Source organism: Peromyscus eremicus, chromosome 18 (genome assembly GCF_949786415.1).
Source record: "Peromyscus eremicus chromosome 18, PerEre_H2_v1, whole genome shotgun sequence".
Classification (NCBI taxonomy): domain Eukaryota; kingdom Metazoa; phylum Chordata; class Mammalia; order Rodentia; family Cricetidae; genus Peromyscus; species Peromyscus eremicus.
Genome location: NC_081434.1, coordinates 21,058,329 through 21,077,040, shown reverse-complemented (window position 1 = coordinate 21,077,040; position 18,712 = coordinate 21,058,329). Strand labels below are relative to the sequence as shown.

The 18,712-nt window shown below is 34.7% G+C and overlaps 1 protein-coding gene across 1 annotated transcript in view; it reads right to left on the bottom strand.

Annotated features, from left to right (window-relative positions):
- The window catches only part of Ptprq (protein tyrosine phosphatase receptor type Q), a 180,351-nt gene that overhangs the window by 70,572 nt on the left and 91,067 nt on the right, over nucleotides 1-18,712 (bottom strand). Inside the window, exon 26 of the mRNA XM_059245319.1 lies at nucleotides 15,355-15,678. Coding sequence (XP_059101302.1) covers nucleotides 15,355-15,678 — 324 coding nt within the window. The remainder of the gene's footprint in view (nucleotides 1-15,354; nucleotides 15,679-18,712) is intronic.

Here is an 18,712-nt window from a genome sequence, read left to right as displayed (position 1 = left end):
GCCCCCATCAGGGAGTGCAAGCTACCCCAAGCAGAGCAGAAACATGACATTCAGAAACCACTCATGACACGTCAACTCACCCATGCCACTAAATATTTTATGTTCCACACACTGATCAAATATTTTTTTTTAAGTAAGCTATCCAGCCCCTTGCTGATCTATGCAAAAATGTCATTTCTTGAGCTCTCTGAACTCGTTCTTCTTTCGTAGTTTCTTTCTTTTAAGAAATAATCACTCTAAACTACATTGGCATTTTCAGGAAATTTTAATGATAAAATTGCCTGTTTTACACAAAAGTAACCTGCGTCAACCACTTCTGTGAAAAATTTCATATTTCATCAACTAGAGCTATGAAAACTAGAACTCCTAAACTGAAACCATGAAATACAAATAAATATGCATAGCAAATATATGAGTCTAGTATTTGTATAAAACAATATATATTCTATCTGAAGAAATGAAAAATAATTATTTAATTCATAGTAAATTTAAAAGAAATATTTAAAATATCAAAAGATCATCCTTTATAAACATGCATTTAATTATTTTATCATCTTTCACATTGTATAAACACTCAAATATCTCAAAGGCTTCTAGGTAACGCTTGTGTGGAATTTATTAAAATTCCAAAAATGCCTAATAAAGTACAGTGGCATTATTTTCTTCCTTGGCTACAGTGTGAGGTACTCTATTACTATAGACACATAAAGAGAAAATACAAAAAATATTTAGCTAAATACTAAATAAAGGAAGCTAAGAGAGGCAAAGCTATGAAGACCTCAAACTATACCAGTTTGAAAGCTCAGTAGGTTTTAAGCATCTTTGGAAGACATTGTTTGTCTCCCCGTAAACTGTCACATTCTGATTTAGGATTGTTTGTGAAATGAATCTAGTCACTAATGGGCCAAGATATCACTATACCCTCTCTCTTATAAATCACGGCAATTTACTCAGTAGGCATGATCTATCCTTATTCTCTCATTCCCCATAATCCAATCACTTCCTCTCATGAGCACTTTCCCCCTGGTTTCCACAATAATGCATTTTCTGCAACTAATAACCATCATTTCCTGATTTTCATGCTTCTATCCTTGCACAGGAATGTGGGTCTTATGTGGGTCAGGGTCATCTTTCCCATCCATCTGTGTCTCCGTGCTAAGTGTGTTAGCTGAAAGGTGAGTCTGGATAGACCATCATTTTGCCTAGTCCATAGAAAAGTTTGACTGCCCCCCAAGCCTGAACGACTTTAATAACCAATATCTTTTGGTGTGTCTGATATTACACTTATCAGGAGTGTCACACTCAAAGACTTATTCAGAGTGTTGCCTTCTACATATTGCTATAAATTAATGTTGAAACCATTATAGTAAGTACTTAATAGTTGTTTTAAGTGTATCATTCTATGGGTGAATTTCCTAAAAGTATACATGTTAAATAAAAATAAAAAGCGACAGCAGTTCACAAGGTAGAAAATCTCAAGGTCTATGAACCGTAATTAAAATTTTCTTTATGTCTATTTTCATTCAAGTTCAGTTTAAACTTTGTTTAAAAATGCCTCCTAGTCAGGTTATGGTAGTTCACAATCTGACATGCTGGACCACAAGATTCCTAACCACCATCATCACTAAGTGAAGGGTTCTGTAGCTTCTCTGTTGCAAAGGCATCAATCACCTCTAGGATTGTGGGCTGACTTTGACGCAGGACCTAGAAGAATTAGCTTTGTGTTTCAGGTATCTCTAAAGACTAGAGAAAATTTAGTTGGTGTGTAGAGTCTTTGTATGTATAGGACCTGAAGCATTAAAGGCCCCCAAAGAAACACAGCATTAGATTTGTAATGTTTCTATACAGTAAGAGCATCGCAGTGCATGTCTCTGTCCAGTGGTCCCATGAATGTGATATCAGATTGTCTTTCCCTAGAGACCCGTGGTTTCCTTGGCTGGAATGAGATAACACTGTTAGTATATAAAATATTTCCTGTCATTTTACAAACCTTAATTTTGCTCTACAGTTACTCACAACAACATGTAGTACCACAAAGAGCAGGCACTGAGAACCTAAGAATTTGTCAAATTACACCATATAATAAGTATGGAAAATGATTAATAGATGCTCACATTTTTAGACTTTACCATATAGTTATTTCATTTAATTCTTAAAGGCGTTATCTGTCATTTCAGACCAGTTTACTAAAGAAATGCAGTGAAAAAAATATAAATTGCACTATAACATTCACATTGCCAGATAAGAATTAAAACATTCCAATATTGTACTAGATTTAGAACAATATATATTTTTCTAGAATTGTATCGTATTTACAAAATTACTTTGCAAAATAGTGACTTTAGACCAGCAGCATCTGTATTATCCTCAATAGTCATAAGAAAAAATAACTACCAACTATGCCGTACTTCACACTAAATCAATTGAACCCTGGGGAAAGGCACAATCAATTAATATGCACCCAGGACAGTTATTTATTGTCCATATGTAAGTAGCATTGCTTTCTAATGTCAACTACCTTTGGAAATGTAGTAGCAATGGTAGAGATGGGGATAGATTAGCTGTTTCCTGCCTCTGTGATGGCTGGGAGGATAGCTGTATAGGAGTTTGGGAGCTAGTGATCAACCTGGGGACACATGCCTTTGAGAACAGGCACTCCACAGATTGGCCTACTGCTATGTCATCTTGGTAATGGATAAACTATGAAATAAGGTCACTACTAGCATGGCTTCTTCCAGTCTCCAAAGTTTCTAGAACATGATAGGTCATCGTGTTCCATAAAAGCATATGGAAATGTACCCAACTCCAGTCTGTCTTGGAAAGAGACATGTAAATAATGAAAAATCATTCAAGACTAGAAGCAGAATAGAACATGAGGGCCAAAATAAACATGGCTCTTTTGCTCTCTTGCTCATTTGTTACAGGGCATAATTTAGGTATTATTAACATTTGGGTATCATTAAAGAAAATTAAAAAAAAAAGAGGGATTAAAAAAACCTCAAAGGTATACTTTGAGGGTATGTGTGTTACAGAAAGCCCCATCTCACTCATTTATAATTGGAGACACTTGGATTACTTGCTAAAAATGTGGATAAACATATCCAGATCTTTCTTAGACCAATTAGTTAGAGCTATTAATATCACACAGTGATATTTTTGTAATTTCACCTATCATTCATTTCTAGTATTTTAGAAAAAGGCATACAATTTGCTTATACATATGAGATTTTAAAAGAATTTTTATTTATATTCTGAAAACATTAAGACTCTGTAAGACCCCTTTTCTGACAGTATACTGAAATGTATTTTAGTAGATTAATTTTATAACCTTGCTGATATTTCTTATCAATACTATCTGGGCAGATGCTCTTTGTAATAGTACTTGGCACTATTCCACTCTTGGTAATGTCTATACTGTTACTGTGCTTTTCTTTTTTTACTATACCTTTCTTTTCAAGAAAATGTCTGTTTATTATAGGCTGCTTTTGGAGTCAGTGTGGAGACCAGAATGACCTCAAACTCATTATCTCTCACCTCCACTTCTCAAAAGCTGAAATTTCATGTACACACAGCCATACTCGGTCTACTAGTCATTTTACAGCACTCAGACGAGGATTTTCCTAGTCATGTTAAGGTGTGAGAGTGTAGGCTCAATGTCACAGACAAACAAAGTATATGACTGTACAGGTGTGCAGTGTTTAGGGCTGTGTGAGTCCATGACATGACCGTGCATTAAGATTACTGTTGCGATCATTGTTCTGAACAATGGAACCCATAGCTCTCAATTTAGTTACCCAGCCCGAGAAAAATAATTATCAGTATCACCCAGCTAGAAACCTTGAAACCTACAGCTGAGACCAGCCTATAAGAAATACTGATGCTACGGTGGCACAAATGTTATGGAAGGAGCCAACCATGTCTTGATTTTATTTACCAATTGCATAATATGGAACCTATACCTCACATGCTAAAGTGGCAAAGAACCTCAGACAACATAGGTCAGGGGTCCTAAAGGAAAATCTACTAATGTTAGTCTGTTAAAGGACCACAGCAAGAGAATGCCACTTAATAGCATAATGTCATATCTGTACATCAATACATCACTCAACTCCCATCAGAAAAGCTTCTTGGAGTAGACAGGAATTAACAGAGACCCGTAAGTGGTCAATGTGCAGAGAGTGATAGACTTTGGAGCACCATTCGTAAATGGGGTATCTTTATCAAACCCTGCTGTGGGATGTTCTGTATGTAAAGTGTGTTGCTGATTGGTCAGTAAATAAATCACTGATTGGCCAGTGGCTAGGCAGGAAGGATAGGTGGGACAAGGAGGAGAATAAAGCTGGGAAGTGGAAGGCTGAGTCAGAGAGACACTGCCAGCCGCCACGATGAGGAACAGCATGTGAAGATGCTGGTAAGCCACGAGCTACTTGGCAAGATATAGATTTATAGAAATGGATTAATTTAAGATATAAGAACAGTTAGCAAGAAGCCTGCCACGGCCATACAGTTTGTAACCAATATAAGTCTCTGTGTTTACTTGGTCGGGTCTGAGTGGCTGTGGAACTGGCGGGTGAGAGAGATTTGCCCTGATCATGGGCCAGGCAGGAAAACTCTAGCTACAAAACCCTTCCCCTCAAAACTCAGGGATCTATATGAAAGATGAGACCAATATATTGCAAGAGGCAGAGGTCATGGATGACCCCCAGAAAACTGTTCCATCCCAACACAACAGTGTTGGCTCATGTGTGAACTCACAGAATCTGTGACAGCATGCACAAGACTTGCACAAGTTCAAACCAGATAAAAAACTACCAACAAGGAAAAGGGGAAGTGTATACAAAGTCACATCCCTAATCAAGAAGCTATTTACAATCTGCAACTGTTAGAAAAAGGATAATCAGTTTTCTCCAATTGAGTATCATACCACTGGTAAACCAACTGTACTTTAGGACAGGTTCTATTCCCAAAGCACTTGGCCAACACAAAACAGATTCCATATCTTTTGTGTGTCTTTTGTCTTTTTTTATAGTATTTTTTTGCTTGCTTGTTCTGATGATTTTTTATTTTTATTCTTTGTGAGAGAGACAGAGAGCATGAAACTATGTGAGTTAGGAGGTAGAGAAGGAGGATCTGGTCAACGTTGGGAGAGAAGAAAGAATATTATCAAGATGTATTTTATGAAAATAAATAAATAAAAAATATTTTCAATAACAAAAATGTACCTGAGACCTGACATACAGCAATCATGTTTCTTTTTATTTAGAGTTTTCCATAGTCAACTGTAGGTTTTTATTATATCTTAGAAAATAAAGAAACAGTTGTATTTTTGCTGATTTGATAACTAATGCTGGTGAGGTAAAGTTACAGACCCAAATTCCCACTGCACTAATCCTCGTTCACAGATCTTTCTGAACCAAATGAAAGACTATTCTCTGTAGAGTGAAAGCAAATCCAACTAAAAACGAGATTTGAAGTTGGTGCTGAGAAAAGAAGGGGATTATTTTAATTCTGAAACAAACTAGAGTTGAGGGATAAACAGGGAAGAGGTTATTATTTCCTTCTTATTCTGAAGAGTGGGCTCTAAAAACATTGATTTTTTTAAATACGGTGATAACTTTTATAATTTATTTTGCTTTAATTTAGTATATTTGTTGCAAAACAGTCTTTTTGCTTATGTTAATGTAATTTCAATAAAAATATTTTTAACTTTTTATTGATTCTTTGTGGATTTCACATCATGCATCCCAGTCCCATTCATCTCCCAGTCATCCCTTTATATCCACCCTCTGCCCTTGCAACCTCCTCCCCTCACAAAAAAAAAATTAAATTAAATTAAATTTAAAAGAGAGATTAAAATCTCTTTGTGGAAGCTGTGGTGTGACACAATGAGCCACACAGTATATATTTTAGTCTATACATCATTACTTATAAGTGTTCACTGCAAATGAGTTCTGGTTCAAAGCCTCCGGCTTCCGTTACCCTGTCGACACTGGGCCCTCACTGGGACTCTTCTTGCATATCCTGTTGTTTGTATTGAATTCTGGGACATTTGTTTAATAATCTGGAAAAGCTCATTTGACACTAATTATTAAATGATATCATGAAATGTTATTTGCTTAGTATCCGTCTCTGATGATTCCTTTACCCAACTGTCTTTTACTTGTGTGGCCGCACCCTAGGTATCAGCATCGTGCTTCCCTTTTGTTTCCTGTGTGAGTAATCTTCCTTTACCATGTACATTTATTATACTTCATTATTTTAGCACGTTGTTTATGAACTTTGAATTCTTCAATCATCCTAAAGGGCGTCAATTATTGTTAATGTTTAGATTCATTTTAGAAAGTTATTTCTTCACTGTTTGAGATCCTGACAGAAATATTATGTACATATTATTTCCTGTACAAAAATTCAAACTTATGCTGATTAATAAAAAGGAAATCCCAAATTCTTAAAAACATTAAGTAGACCATATCTTAAAATATAAGGGAGATAAATCCATCCTATGTGGATAGTAACTCACTGGATGAATTTTACTTTTAACAACACCTATACAAATATTTGAAGGACAAGATTCAGAGAAAAACTAAAGAAAATTTAAATCAATTAATTTGAAACATAAATTTGAATTTGAAATGTTTGTTCACCAGGTCACATGGCTTTCTTCAATATTTATAGTATATTATAAGTACAAATACATGAGGGATGGAAGAATACATAAGTAATGGTTACCCAATTATTTCTATTTTTAAGGCACTTGAAGTCCCATCAAAGAAAAATATAAATTATGATGTAATTTGTTTAATATTTTAGAAACACATTTTGGGAGCCACAAACCAGAAAGAAAATGTCTTGAAGACTTTTTCAAAAATATAATTTGGAAAGAAAAGGTAGCTGGCCTTAAAAAGAGGATGAGAAGAACACGAAGAACAGCAGAAATCCAGGAGCATAAAGGCATAAATGGCAGTGTAAAAAATTACTGAAATTAGCCGGGCGGTGGTGGCGCACGCCTTTAATCCCAGCACTGGGAGGCAGAGCCAGGCGGATGTCTGTGAGTTTGAGGCCAGCCTGGGCTACCAAGTGAGTTCTAGGAAAAGGCGCAAAGCTACACAGAGAAACCCTGTCTTGAAAAACCAAAAAAAAAAAAAAAAAAAAAAAAGAAAAAATTACTGAAATTACACATAGGCAAACAAAAGCACCAAAAAGTTTTCACCATAGAAGTGGTGTGGTAAAAATTAGGAAACAGGACACACATTCAAGTATCTTTTGTACTAACCTAGAAGATGAATATGAAGAATACTCTTGCAGACCTCACTAAAGAAAAATAAATACAAAGACAAGAAAGATTTAAACACGAAAGTCCATTGGCCTCAGATAATGACTCATGAGTAGTGACAATCGCCAAAAATAAGAACTGAGAATGATTTCTCAGTAGCTACACTCAACAACTAGATAATCAAATGTTTAATACGTTGAACCAGGAAACAAAAAGGAGGAAAAGACTGGTCAGGGTGCAGAGGGGGCTGGTAATTGAATCTTTGGAAATCTAAAATGGTTAGACCAGTAACATCAATATACAGGTCTAAAGGAGACCCATTTTTAAAGGACAGATTTGAGAGTCCTAGGTAGCTAATATAGACAACTTTCAACAGCGTCGGACTAATTTCATTTATAGAATGAATTATAACATTTCCCGCTCGTGACAGCAGGATAGAACTATTCTAACAGTGTACTTCTACCCAGTCAGTGTATTTTTTTGTGTGTCCTGGATTCAATGTTCCAATTTATGGCTAACATCACTCTGGCATTGTCTCTCTATTTGTGTTGCTCTAACATTGCTTGTAAGCATATTTTACAACTTAAATTAAGAAAAGTAAATATACAGCAATGCATTAACATTTTTTTGAAAACACGTTAAGGTGTGTATACTCAGCCCTCTGCTTGCCTTTTCTTCTTTTTTAGTTTGTAAAGTGACATTCCTTAGAAAATTCTTTGATGAGGCATGTTTTGTTGAATTTTTTTAACCCAACAGATGTTTGGGTAGTTAAAATTCCTCATGAGTATGGTATCCTGTGGTTTTCACAACCTAAGCTCTATCCCAGGAATTTTCCTTTCTTACAGTCTCTCTGTCCTGGTGGTCTATAGGAGACACACATTATCAGATTCCCGTTTCATTCCACACTAATTCACACCAACACTTCTTCAATGTTGTATATTTTCTTAATATTACACATGCCTGTTGTGCAACACAAAGATTTAACAGATTTCAGTGCTATACTCTCCCAGCACACAACTCAACTTGAGGGTATGGATAATCAGGAAAAAAAAATGAATAGATATAATAATATGCAAGTTGATGTTTTAAGTTAAATATCTCTGCCTTGTAATTTCGTGCTTTGTGTCTATATACACACAGAATGAAAATAGAGATGTGATTACTATAGAAATGACTTAAGGAGAAAATGTTTGCTTCAATTATGGAGATCACAGGACAAGAGAGAAAGAAGCATTATCTTGAATTGGCTGGGTGTTGTTTCCTCTGTTCATTCTGGTTTATGTTTGCAGATTCACAGTCAGAGTAAGACAATTAAGCTCTCAGCTTGCATCCTAAGTCGATTCCTGAGAGGTTCTGTCCTGTTGCTCTTCTTTATGAGCCCAGGGAGCTACAATAATAACATTTTCTTATGCTGAACACAAGCCTTTACCCTTGTGATTCATACTTTGACATTTTTTGTTATTTAAACTCTGAATGGTTTAATTTCAGATTAATCATCAAGCATTATCACTGTTTTTAAAAACCTCCAAGTGTTGGTAAGATGTTGTATTAATAAATGCTTAGCTACAACTTGCCACAGTTAGAGCAAGCACACACTTATATGAAACATTGATTTTATATTGTTACTTCTGGTTCATCTAATTCTGTTACAGGATTAAATATTTTGTCTTAAGTTATATCATGAAACAGCACACCATTTTCTAATTGTAGGTAATAATATAAAATATTAATTATTTTTAATCTGGATTATCTGTTTTTATAAAAGGTTTACTAATTTTTGATATGAATAAACTTAAATAACATTATTTAAGTGCTGAAAACTTAACTATTTTTAAAGAGATTTTTGTTCAGTCATTTTAATTCCTTTTTATTGTTTGTTTGTGTTCTCTGGTTTTCTTTGAAACAAGGTCTCACTATGAAACTCTGGTTGTCCTGGAATTCACTCTGTAGACAAGGCTGGCCTTGATCTCACAGAGGTCCACCTGCCTCTGCCTCCCAAGTGCTGGGATTAAAGGTGTGTACCACATATCCACCTCTAATTCCTTTTTATTTTAAACGTTATTTCACCACACAAGCATACATGTAGTACATGTATACATCCGTTAATTATACATATATATGTTACGATATGTGTAGTTTATTTTAGTCTTTTCTATAAGATAAAATCAGATTCTCCTTGACTTCATAAAATTAATAAAATTGTACTCTATTGTACATATATGTAACTCAGAAATTAAAATATATTTATCATTAGAAAATGTTTCTTCTCTTATATCAAGTTGCCATATTCCTTAGAATAAAAGACAAGTAAATAATTAATTTATTAGACCTATGCACAAAAGACTTCTCTTTTTAAGGGCTATGAAATTTATGAATGCTAAAAACATAATGTATTTTCACAAAGCTAAAATATGCACACATACACATCTATAACTTTATGTATGTAAATGATTATTTACAAAAAGTTATATATCTGAAGTCTTGATTTAATTGACTACTTAAAATATAACTACTCTTTAAGATTTTTAATATTTGACTGGACTAATGCTTTTCCTTTTAAAATATTATTACATATATATGACACATGTAGCAAAGGTACATATATAATAAATATATAATACATGTAATACCTTTTTGTTTTCTATATCATATATATGTATGTATATCTTATTATATGTATATTATATATTATTACATTATAACTGAAAATAATTTATTTTTCCAATTATAATAGTAATAAGAAAAAGAAAATAGTTGCATAGTGAATAGGACAATACGTTTATTGTATACATAATGTGTATATTATACATTATGTAATAATATATAATTTAATAATATATGATATACACATATAATAAGATATACATACATATATTGTCCTAATTACTATATAACTATTTTCTTTTTTCTTTTTCCAGTTACTAAGATTAGCATAATTATTTCTTTTCCACACCTGAAGGGGTTGAAAATACCCATACATCTTGACTGACTAATCTCAAAATGAATGTAATTTTTTTCATCTGTTTCTGCAAACTTAATATGGTAATAAAGTCTTAACAATGGGTAAGAAGTGTCAAAAAGTGGGGTATGGAATAGTATTCAGCTAGAAACCCAAGCACATGGACTGTTAAGAATCCAACTTTCTTGCTTTATTTGCCAGATTCTGAATTGATATGATATGCTTTTATGCTAATTAAACAAATCTCTAGTAGCCTTAAGTGTCTCTGCAAGAGTTCATGCATTTGGAGAGTTTGCTTCCTGATACAGTGAGCGGGTAGAGGCAGGCACTTCATGAGCAAGCCGCTCACAGGCTGCAGGATAGAACCTTTCATAGAAGACACTGTGAAACAGGCATATTCTAACCCAAAGTTGCAAATGAACAGGCCAGATGTGATGTGTTTGGGATACACAACCGAACAAATGTTTTAATTTTTAAAAATTAACTGCAAGTTAAAAAGTCAATGTGTTCACTTAAAAATATCTAACCTTGCTATTCCCTATCAAACATCAGAGGACCTAATAGATGGACCAGAGGAAACATGGCCTTTATATAACACATTCTCTGCTCCTTTTCCATTGTTCCTATCATTCAACTGTCTTAGATCCGCCCACTTTATTCCGTGTGATACTCTTTCCAATAACATACAGTTTCCCAGGCTATAAAGTTTCTTCGTTACGTTGAATGTTCCACTTTCTATCAAAATTTAGTTTGTCATTTTGCCTATTCCTATCAGTTGAAGCTTTGCCAACAATTTCATCTTTACCTCTCTATTTCTTTATGCTTTCAGTTTTACTGTGACGGCAGAGGTCATAGACCTGAGAGGAGAAGCTATTATTGCCATTTTCCTAAACAAAAAGAAATTCTAACAGTAGTCTGAGTACTTATCATCATACCCATAGTTGCTATACTTCTTCTCTCATCCAAGAAGTTTCTTTTTGCCTCAGATGGTGATTATTACAGACATTCACAACTGGCCAAAATGCAAAGAACAGGAGAGCAAGGGGTGCCCAACCCACTTGGTTAAATGTATACTGCAACCCTGTCCCTAAGGGTCAGGAAACACCATGGAAGAGGGGTCGGAAGGTTCTAAGAACTGCAGGACCAGGATGCCTTATATGAGACAGTGTCTTAAAGACAGGATAGGGCAGTCAGATAGAATATCTTTTCCACACACAATTTTCTCAAGTAAGCTACACAGTTACAGGTTGGAGGGTAAAGGAACCCTCTACACCAGTTCTTTGGAGAATCTGTTAAGTAAATCTGGGCATTGAGACTTCTTTTACAGGTTGATTGTATCAACTTGGAGATAAAAATATTGGAAGAACTTTAGCGTCTACACTAGTAAAACCAAATTAACTCTGAATGTATTAAAATGGGAAATCGTAACATGCTTTTCTCCCTGTAACTGAGGAAGAGTCATGGGGTTGGCATTGGTTAAAAATAAATTTTCATGTAGAATATACAATAAAGCTAATTGCAAGTGTATTGTGATGTGCTGCAGGTAGCAAAGGATGATAAACTTTTCAATGATTTGTTGATTGACTAACTGATGTGCTGAGAAATATGGAAACATACTCATGGAGATGAAATGACACAAACTCTTTTGAGTGATTAATAAATTGATGCAGGATAGTTAATAAATAAATACATCACCTGAAAAAAAAAGACATTATAGGGAAGCTTCATTAATAAAATCTCAAGAATGTGGTTGTCTAAGCACAATTAGCATAATGGCAACCAGTTGGCATGCCAACGAAGATGGGGAAATTTCACAAGGTGTCACCTCTAAATGAAGAGCTATAGGCAATCAGCAGCTGCTCAGAGGGAGAATCAGTTTTCTCCAGAGATGAGCATCCTGATAGATTACCTAATCCCATGTCGTCAACCCTAAACACAGATACATAAGAGCAACAGTAAATGGAATCAGTGGTGTGTGTGTGTGTGTGTGTGTGTGTGTGTGTGTGTGTGTGTGTGTGTGTGTGTAATAATAATTCAGGAATTATGGAAGAGGAGATCATGGATTTGAAAGGAAGAATACTGCAGTAATTGAAGGAAGAAGAAGAAGGGGGACTAGAAATGATGTAAATATAGTACTTGTATACAAAATTATCAAAAAATTAAAAAGAATAGCAATGTCTTCTTAAATAATCCATTTAAAATAACTATTCTCATCAACTAATCCAAAACTGAATCTAATTGGTTTCCACATTTCATTTCTCTCTCTCTCTCTCTCTCTCTCTCTCTCTCTCTCTCTCTCTCTCTCTCTGTTTTAGTATTGGCATCTTAATTATTACCTACATTGGACAACAATTCCTTCTCCCTTATCAACTATAGATTATTCAGTCAATTTTCATTTGTTTGAGAAATGCCTATGGAGTATCTACTCTTATCAGAAATTATCCCAGCTAATAAGGTAACAGTAACAATCAACAGACAGTTTTAAAATAACTAGGTAATTATTTATTCAATTGAAGATAGTGCTATAAAAACTTGGTCCAGCCCCAAAGTAGTATGCCAGCCTGTGTTGGCTACCCAAGGGAAGCCTTACCACCTATGAGGAGATGATGGGGACAGGTTAAGGGAAGTGGGGGGGGGGACGAGAGAAGGGGAGGGAGGGGGAACGGGGTTGGCATGTAAAATGAAAAAATTTAAATAATAAAAAATACTGAAAAGATAACTACATAGCTACTTTAGATTTAGTTGTCGTGAAGAATTCTAAACATGAATCATTAAATAGACGGTTATATAAATATTTTCTTCTGTTCATGCTAAGAAAGACAAGGTATAACATTTCATTCAAAAACAAAACAAAATAGGGAATTTTAGCAGTAAAAATATCATAGCACAAATGGGAGCTAAAGGTAAGACAAAGTGGTTACAAGTCAGCTATTTTAGGATTAAAAAGTCGGTCTCAAGTTTAAGTAGCCACTCAAGATAGCTCACTTAGTTAAATTAGTCGTGGACAGATGGAAGAGCAAAGGAACACTATCTGGATTTTCATTTTCTGTGAGCAAATCAATAATAGTATCTATGAAGATAACAAAGGATAAATATGAGGAGATTTGGTGTTTAGATTGTACTTATTTCAAGAGGTTTATCAGACATACCTGCCTAATGCTATCAGTCGTAAAAATATACTGATCTGCAGTTCTTGGAAGCATTTGGGACTATAAGTAGAGAACTGAGGATAATCAATATGTAAGTAGACTTAAAGCTATAGGACAGAAGAAAGCTACTAATGTAAGATCTCCTAGATGCTCTGTAATATTAAAGAAAAAGACAAGTATGGATTTCTGTGTATTCCAACATTTAGAATTAATAAGACAGAGCAGGAAAAATTCGCAAGCAAGACTAAGAAAGGACTGATAGCAAGGTCAGGAAAAAAACAATCAAAAAATCCAGGGGAAAGTCTTCCAGAAAAGCCGAAGTATAAAAGAAAAGGACTGGGATAAGCAGTGTGTTGAAAGTTTGAGTTTTGGGGTTCTACGTCAAGTGCAGAATTACACTAAACAACATTTGTTAATCACTATGATAAAAATGACACCAGGCATTCCAGGGAACTGTAACAAAAGATACATTCAGGAGACCAAAGAATGCTCTAGATAAAAGCTTATTATATTTGCTATAAAGACCTACAACAGAATCCATTTGTCACTAAAAATCATGAGTGTGTGTGTGTGTGTCTGTCTGTCTGTCTGCCTGTCTGTCTGTCTTTGCTTGTCTGTCAGTCTTTGCCTGTCTGTCTGTCCGCTAATAAGAACAAACTCAGGAAAATTTAATTTTAATTTGAAAAGAATTCCTAAATAAGAGTCTTGATCAAGAGAGAAACAATATAAACTCCGTATTTAAAGAATGTTGTCTTTTAATATAAAATGTTCCTGACCAGTTCATGTTTGAATACTTCATGACCAGCTACTGGACTTTTTTGGGAAGATTGTGGAACCTTTAGTGAAAAGAGGCTTTCAGGAGGAAGTACATCACCGAAGGGCGGGTCCTGGGGGTTTATAGCCTGGCCTACTTCCAGTTCTTGCTCCACTCATGGGCGTGCTAGTCACCATACCTTCCCCACTTATGGGCTTTATAGCTCTGGGGAACGATATGCTAAATTAAGTCCCTTCTTTCTTAAATCACTTTGGTCAGGTATTTTGTTGCTGTGTATAAAGTAACTAAGAAGGAGGGCTTTTTACATTGAATAGTGCTGGTACGAGCAGCTATGTTGACTCTGAAGAGGTAGGACTGGGCCTAAACCAGCTTTTCAGAGAACATCTCCGTAAATGAGGCCTTTAAAATTTGCCTTGTAAGTCATTTACATTTCATGGAAATCCTCACACTTCTATGGGGACAGAACTCAGAATAAATAATAGAAATTGATTTACTCAGTCATGGGTATTAATGTTTTTTTAAGTAAATGGGAAGGCCAGTTATTTTAAAATATGAAACTTAAGTTTAAGAGCAATCTTTATCTATCTATACTCAATGATTTCCAGAAAAAAAATATGACTTCTCCCTGAATATAAAAGTGCTAAACTGTAGATATTATTGTGAGAGATTATGCTTCTTTATATTATTTTTCTTCTCCTATCTTCAGGTGAGTATCAGATACTTTACATTATTTTCCCAGAAACTCACATCTATTAGGGTCATCACGTTTACAGGGTTCCTGTTATGTATGTTTGTGTGGGTCTGAAGTCAATTAAAAAATTTAGAATTCCACTTAAAAGCCCCAAAACCAATATATTTGAAGTGAAAGTGTAGGCACCAATCCAGAGCAGCATATGACTAATCAATATGGCTTAATGGTATTCCACAGAGAGTGTTCCCATAATTCCTTGTTGTAATATAAGACTCTAGATGCTAACCCAGGTTCTAGGGGTATATAAAAAGCTCTAACAATCACTGAAATTTAATTTTATATTCATTTCTGTTTAAATTAAAAACAAATATATTGCATAACTTGGTTTGCATAATGATTTATTTTCCCATCTGGTGATTTTGTACACAATGGAGTAAGTAGAAATTATTAACACAGACATAACATAACAGAAAGCAGTATGAATAAATAAGTCACGGCAGTACTTACGGCCAGGCAGCGTTTGTGTAGAAATCCAATTAGAAGCATTGCCATACCCTGCATTGGTGCTGGCAGCCACTTGAAATCTATACCATCTATATTTCTTTAATCCATACACTGTTTCTTCTGTTAAGTTTGCTTCATAGACGAACTGAACTTTTTGATGTTCAACACATGCTTCAGATTCCCATCCTCTGCACTTCTGAGCACGCAGTTGAGTGGTTATCTTGTAATTTTGGAAGTATCCAAGGATACTATCAGGTTTTATCCATGTTAGTGTTGCACTAGTTGACTGAACATTAGAAATAGCTATATTTGTGGGAACACTGGGAACTAAAAATTAAAGGGAAAAGTTACAAACATTATAATGCAATCTGTGGAGGTCAGTCACATGACGATAGCACTCATATCATTATCTTCACATTTTAATGAGCAGAATTTCATGTTGTTTGGGGGCCATCATTTCAAAAGGGAAAGGGAAAAACATTTTGGTTATTTTTCATTTCTAGTTTTACTGTACATCCCTCTCTGAAATGGTTATAGAAAAGCACTCTGGATTTGTATAGAAAAATTTACTAATTCAAAGATAATTATATGCTTACATCATCCTCTGAGCTTCCCTAGATATAGCCTGAATTTTTAATGTTCTGTTCCTAAGGAAGATTTTTTTTTATTTATTTAAGTATCTAGAAAGCAATAGGCACATTCTTTATATTGGAAGTTTTGATTAAAAACTGTTTTTAAATAAACAAGCTTACTTAATGAATTCATGTAATTAACTATAACATCATTTATATTGTGTATAATGGAAATTGACACTTTCTGTAATACCACCCAACACACTAACATTACTGTACAGATTAAAGTAACCATATATTGTCACAATGGTGTGATCTTAGTAGGAGCCCTATAACACTTTAATTTTCTGACTAGGAACCATTAATCAGACTCGGGGCCCACTATTGGGGAATCAGTATCCACTGAATTAGTATACACTAAAGCCCATATTTTTAAAGGCAATTTATTGGAAAAGTAATAAAAGCATATTATAATTAGAAATATGAAAGATCAATAGGCTAAGTAGGATTGGAACTGTTCTCAACCATGAGTGCTCATGCATACCTTCAATACCCTTTGCTAAGATGATATAAAAAAGAATGATTATGACCTTTGAAAATTGCATGATTCATGAAAATTATGCTAATATTCAGATGAAAATTAAAGTTAATAAATGTTCAGAAAACTCACTCATTCCTAAATACGTCAAATTAGTAAAATACTTGATAAATATGTAAAGATAATCTACGAGTATGGACAATATTGTAGGTACCAAAAATATAGTAAAAAAAACCTAGACATAGTTCTTTGCTCAGTGAAATTTATATTGAAGAAGAATATGTACAATTAAAAATACAAATAAGGTGGGGAGTAGAGAGATGACTCTGTGGTTAAAATACTATTTTGTTCCCTGAGAAGACCCTGGTTCCCTTCCCAGCACCCACAGATTTGCTTACCACCTTCCTTGACTCCAGTTCCTGGAGAGCTAGTTCCCTCTCCTAGTCTCCATATGCACAAGGGACATATGCAGCACACATACATACATGCACACAGAACATTCATATATATATACATATACATATATATATGTATATAAACCTTAAAATATACAGATAATGTTAATATGGTATATTGGAAGGCAATCACTGATGTAGAAAAATAGGCAATGGGATAATGAAAGAAGGCTTCATAGATAATGACATGTTAAATGAAAAGATATTAAGTTCCTGATAAAGGAAAGGGAGGGAGTTATATAAATATTTCAAGGAGGAATACCTCTAATGAAGGAAACCATGATAAAAGTGCCTATCATGGGATGATGCTTCAGTTTTCTGCAAAATAACAAGGAGCGAGGAGTGACTAGCAGGAGGGAAGTTTTGAGAGTTGCAGGCCAGATTGTGTACATTATTGAAGAGTATTGTTATGGCTTTCCCATCAGCAGAGGACTGACAGGATGCTCCAGCATGTTTCCACAGAACCATTCCTGCTACTGAGTTAAGATAGACTGAAGGGGACAATGATGGGGATGAGGAAATGAATGTGTAGGCTTTGTAATGTCAATGCAAAAGGCCCAGTGGCCAGGACCCAGATGGTAGCAGGAGTAGGGGAAAAGAAGCTTTCAGATCTCAAATATGTCTTGCAGGAGAGAGGACAGGATTAACTCCTGTGTGACTTGGAAGGTGTGAGAAAAGGGAGGAGAAATGAATGTGCCTAGACCTTGGTACTGAGCAAACTGAACGATGAGAATAAATCAAAAGATAAGAGCTCTGTGGAAGGAGTAAGATTCGGGAGAAAGAACAAACTTTTATTTTCAGTATGGTAACTCTAAAATGCCTCTCAGATACCCAAATGGAAATAGAAATGGTAGGCATATATGTAAGTGTGGAGTTCTGTGGAAAGATAGATAGGCTTCATGTCTTAAAATTTTTAATTACTCATGACATTTGTGCTACTGAGAGCTAATAAAAACCTTTTGATTTGGTTCTTAAATTTTTACTAAATCATTTATAGACCGGTTATCTATATATTGGCATCAAACTACAGATAATAGAAGGCATACATTATTGGAAAACATTATTATATTGTTTAAAGACACAGAATCTGCTTCTTCTGATCACTTTAATAATGTTTAACATCAAATTTTATTGCATAAGGATATTACTTTAAAAATAATGTATACTCAATAAAATATTTGACATGCTACTTATAACACAATATGTTTTATCTTTACATATTATAAAAAAAAGCAATCAGAAAAAACATTCTGAGGAAATATAGAAGAAGCAGTTTTAGAATTAGCTCTTAGCAATTCCATGGCTTATTCAAACATTTCAGTGACTCATTTTTAACTGAGGTCACCTGAACATAGAACATATCTTAAAACCTTCTTGCATAAAGCAGATAAGTATACATGTCTTAGGGAGTCAGGAGAAGTTTTCAGAAAAGAGTCAGCATGCGGGACAGAATTTCTCAGGTGGTAATGGTGGAGATGCTAGAAGTCAAGCTTGATCTAGTTCTAACAACAACAAAGAGAAGAATTGCACAATAACTTGGGGACTTTCTGTGAGGGACTTACAGACTTACAGAGGGACTTGTGTTGCAATGAAAAGCTACCAAAGTGTGACAGGGAGAGGCTCGGAAGGGCATTTTAACAAGTCTAGTCATGTAATTATTCAACAGGAAAAAAGAAAATTCACAGAATCCTTATTTGTCAATGAAAGAAGTAAGATGGTAGCACAAGAGTGAGATCTGATTTTTATCTCTGCATTGCTGGTTAAATCTATAAGACAAGGAAATGAATGACAAAAAT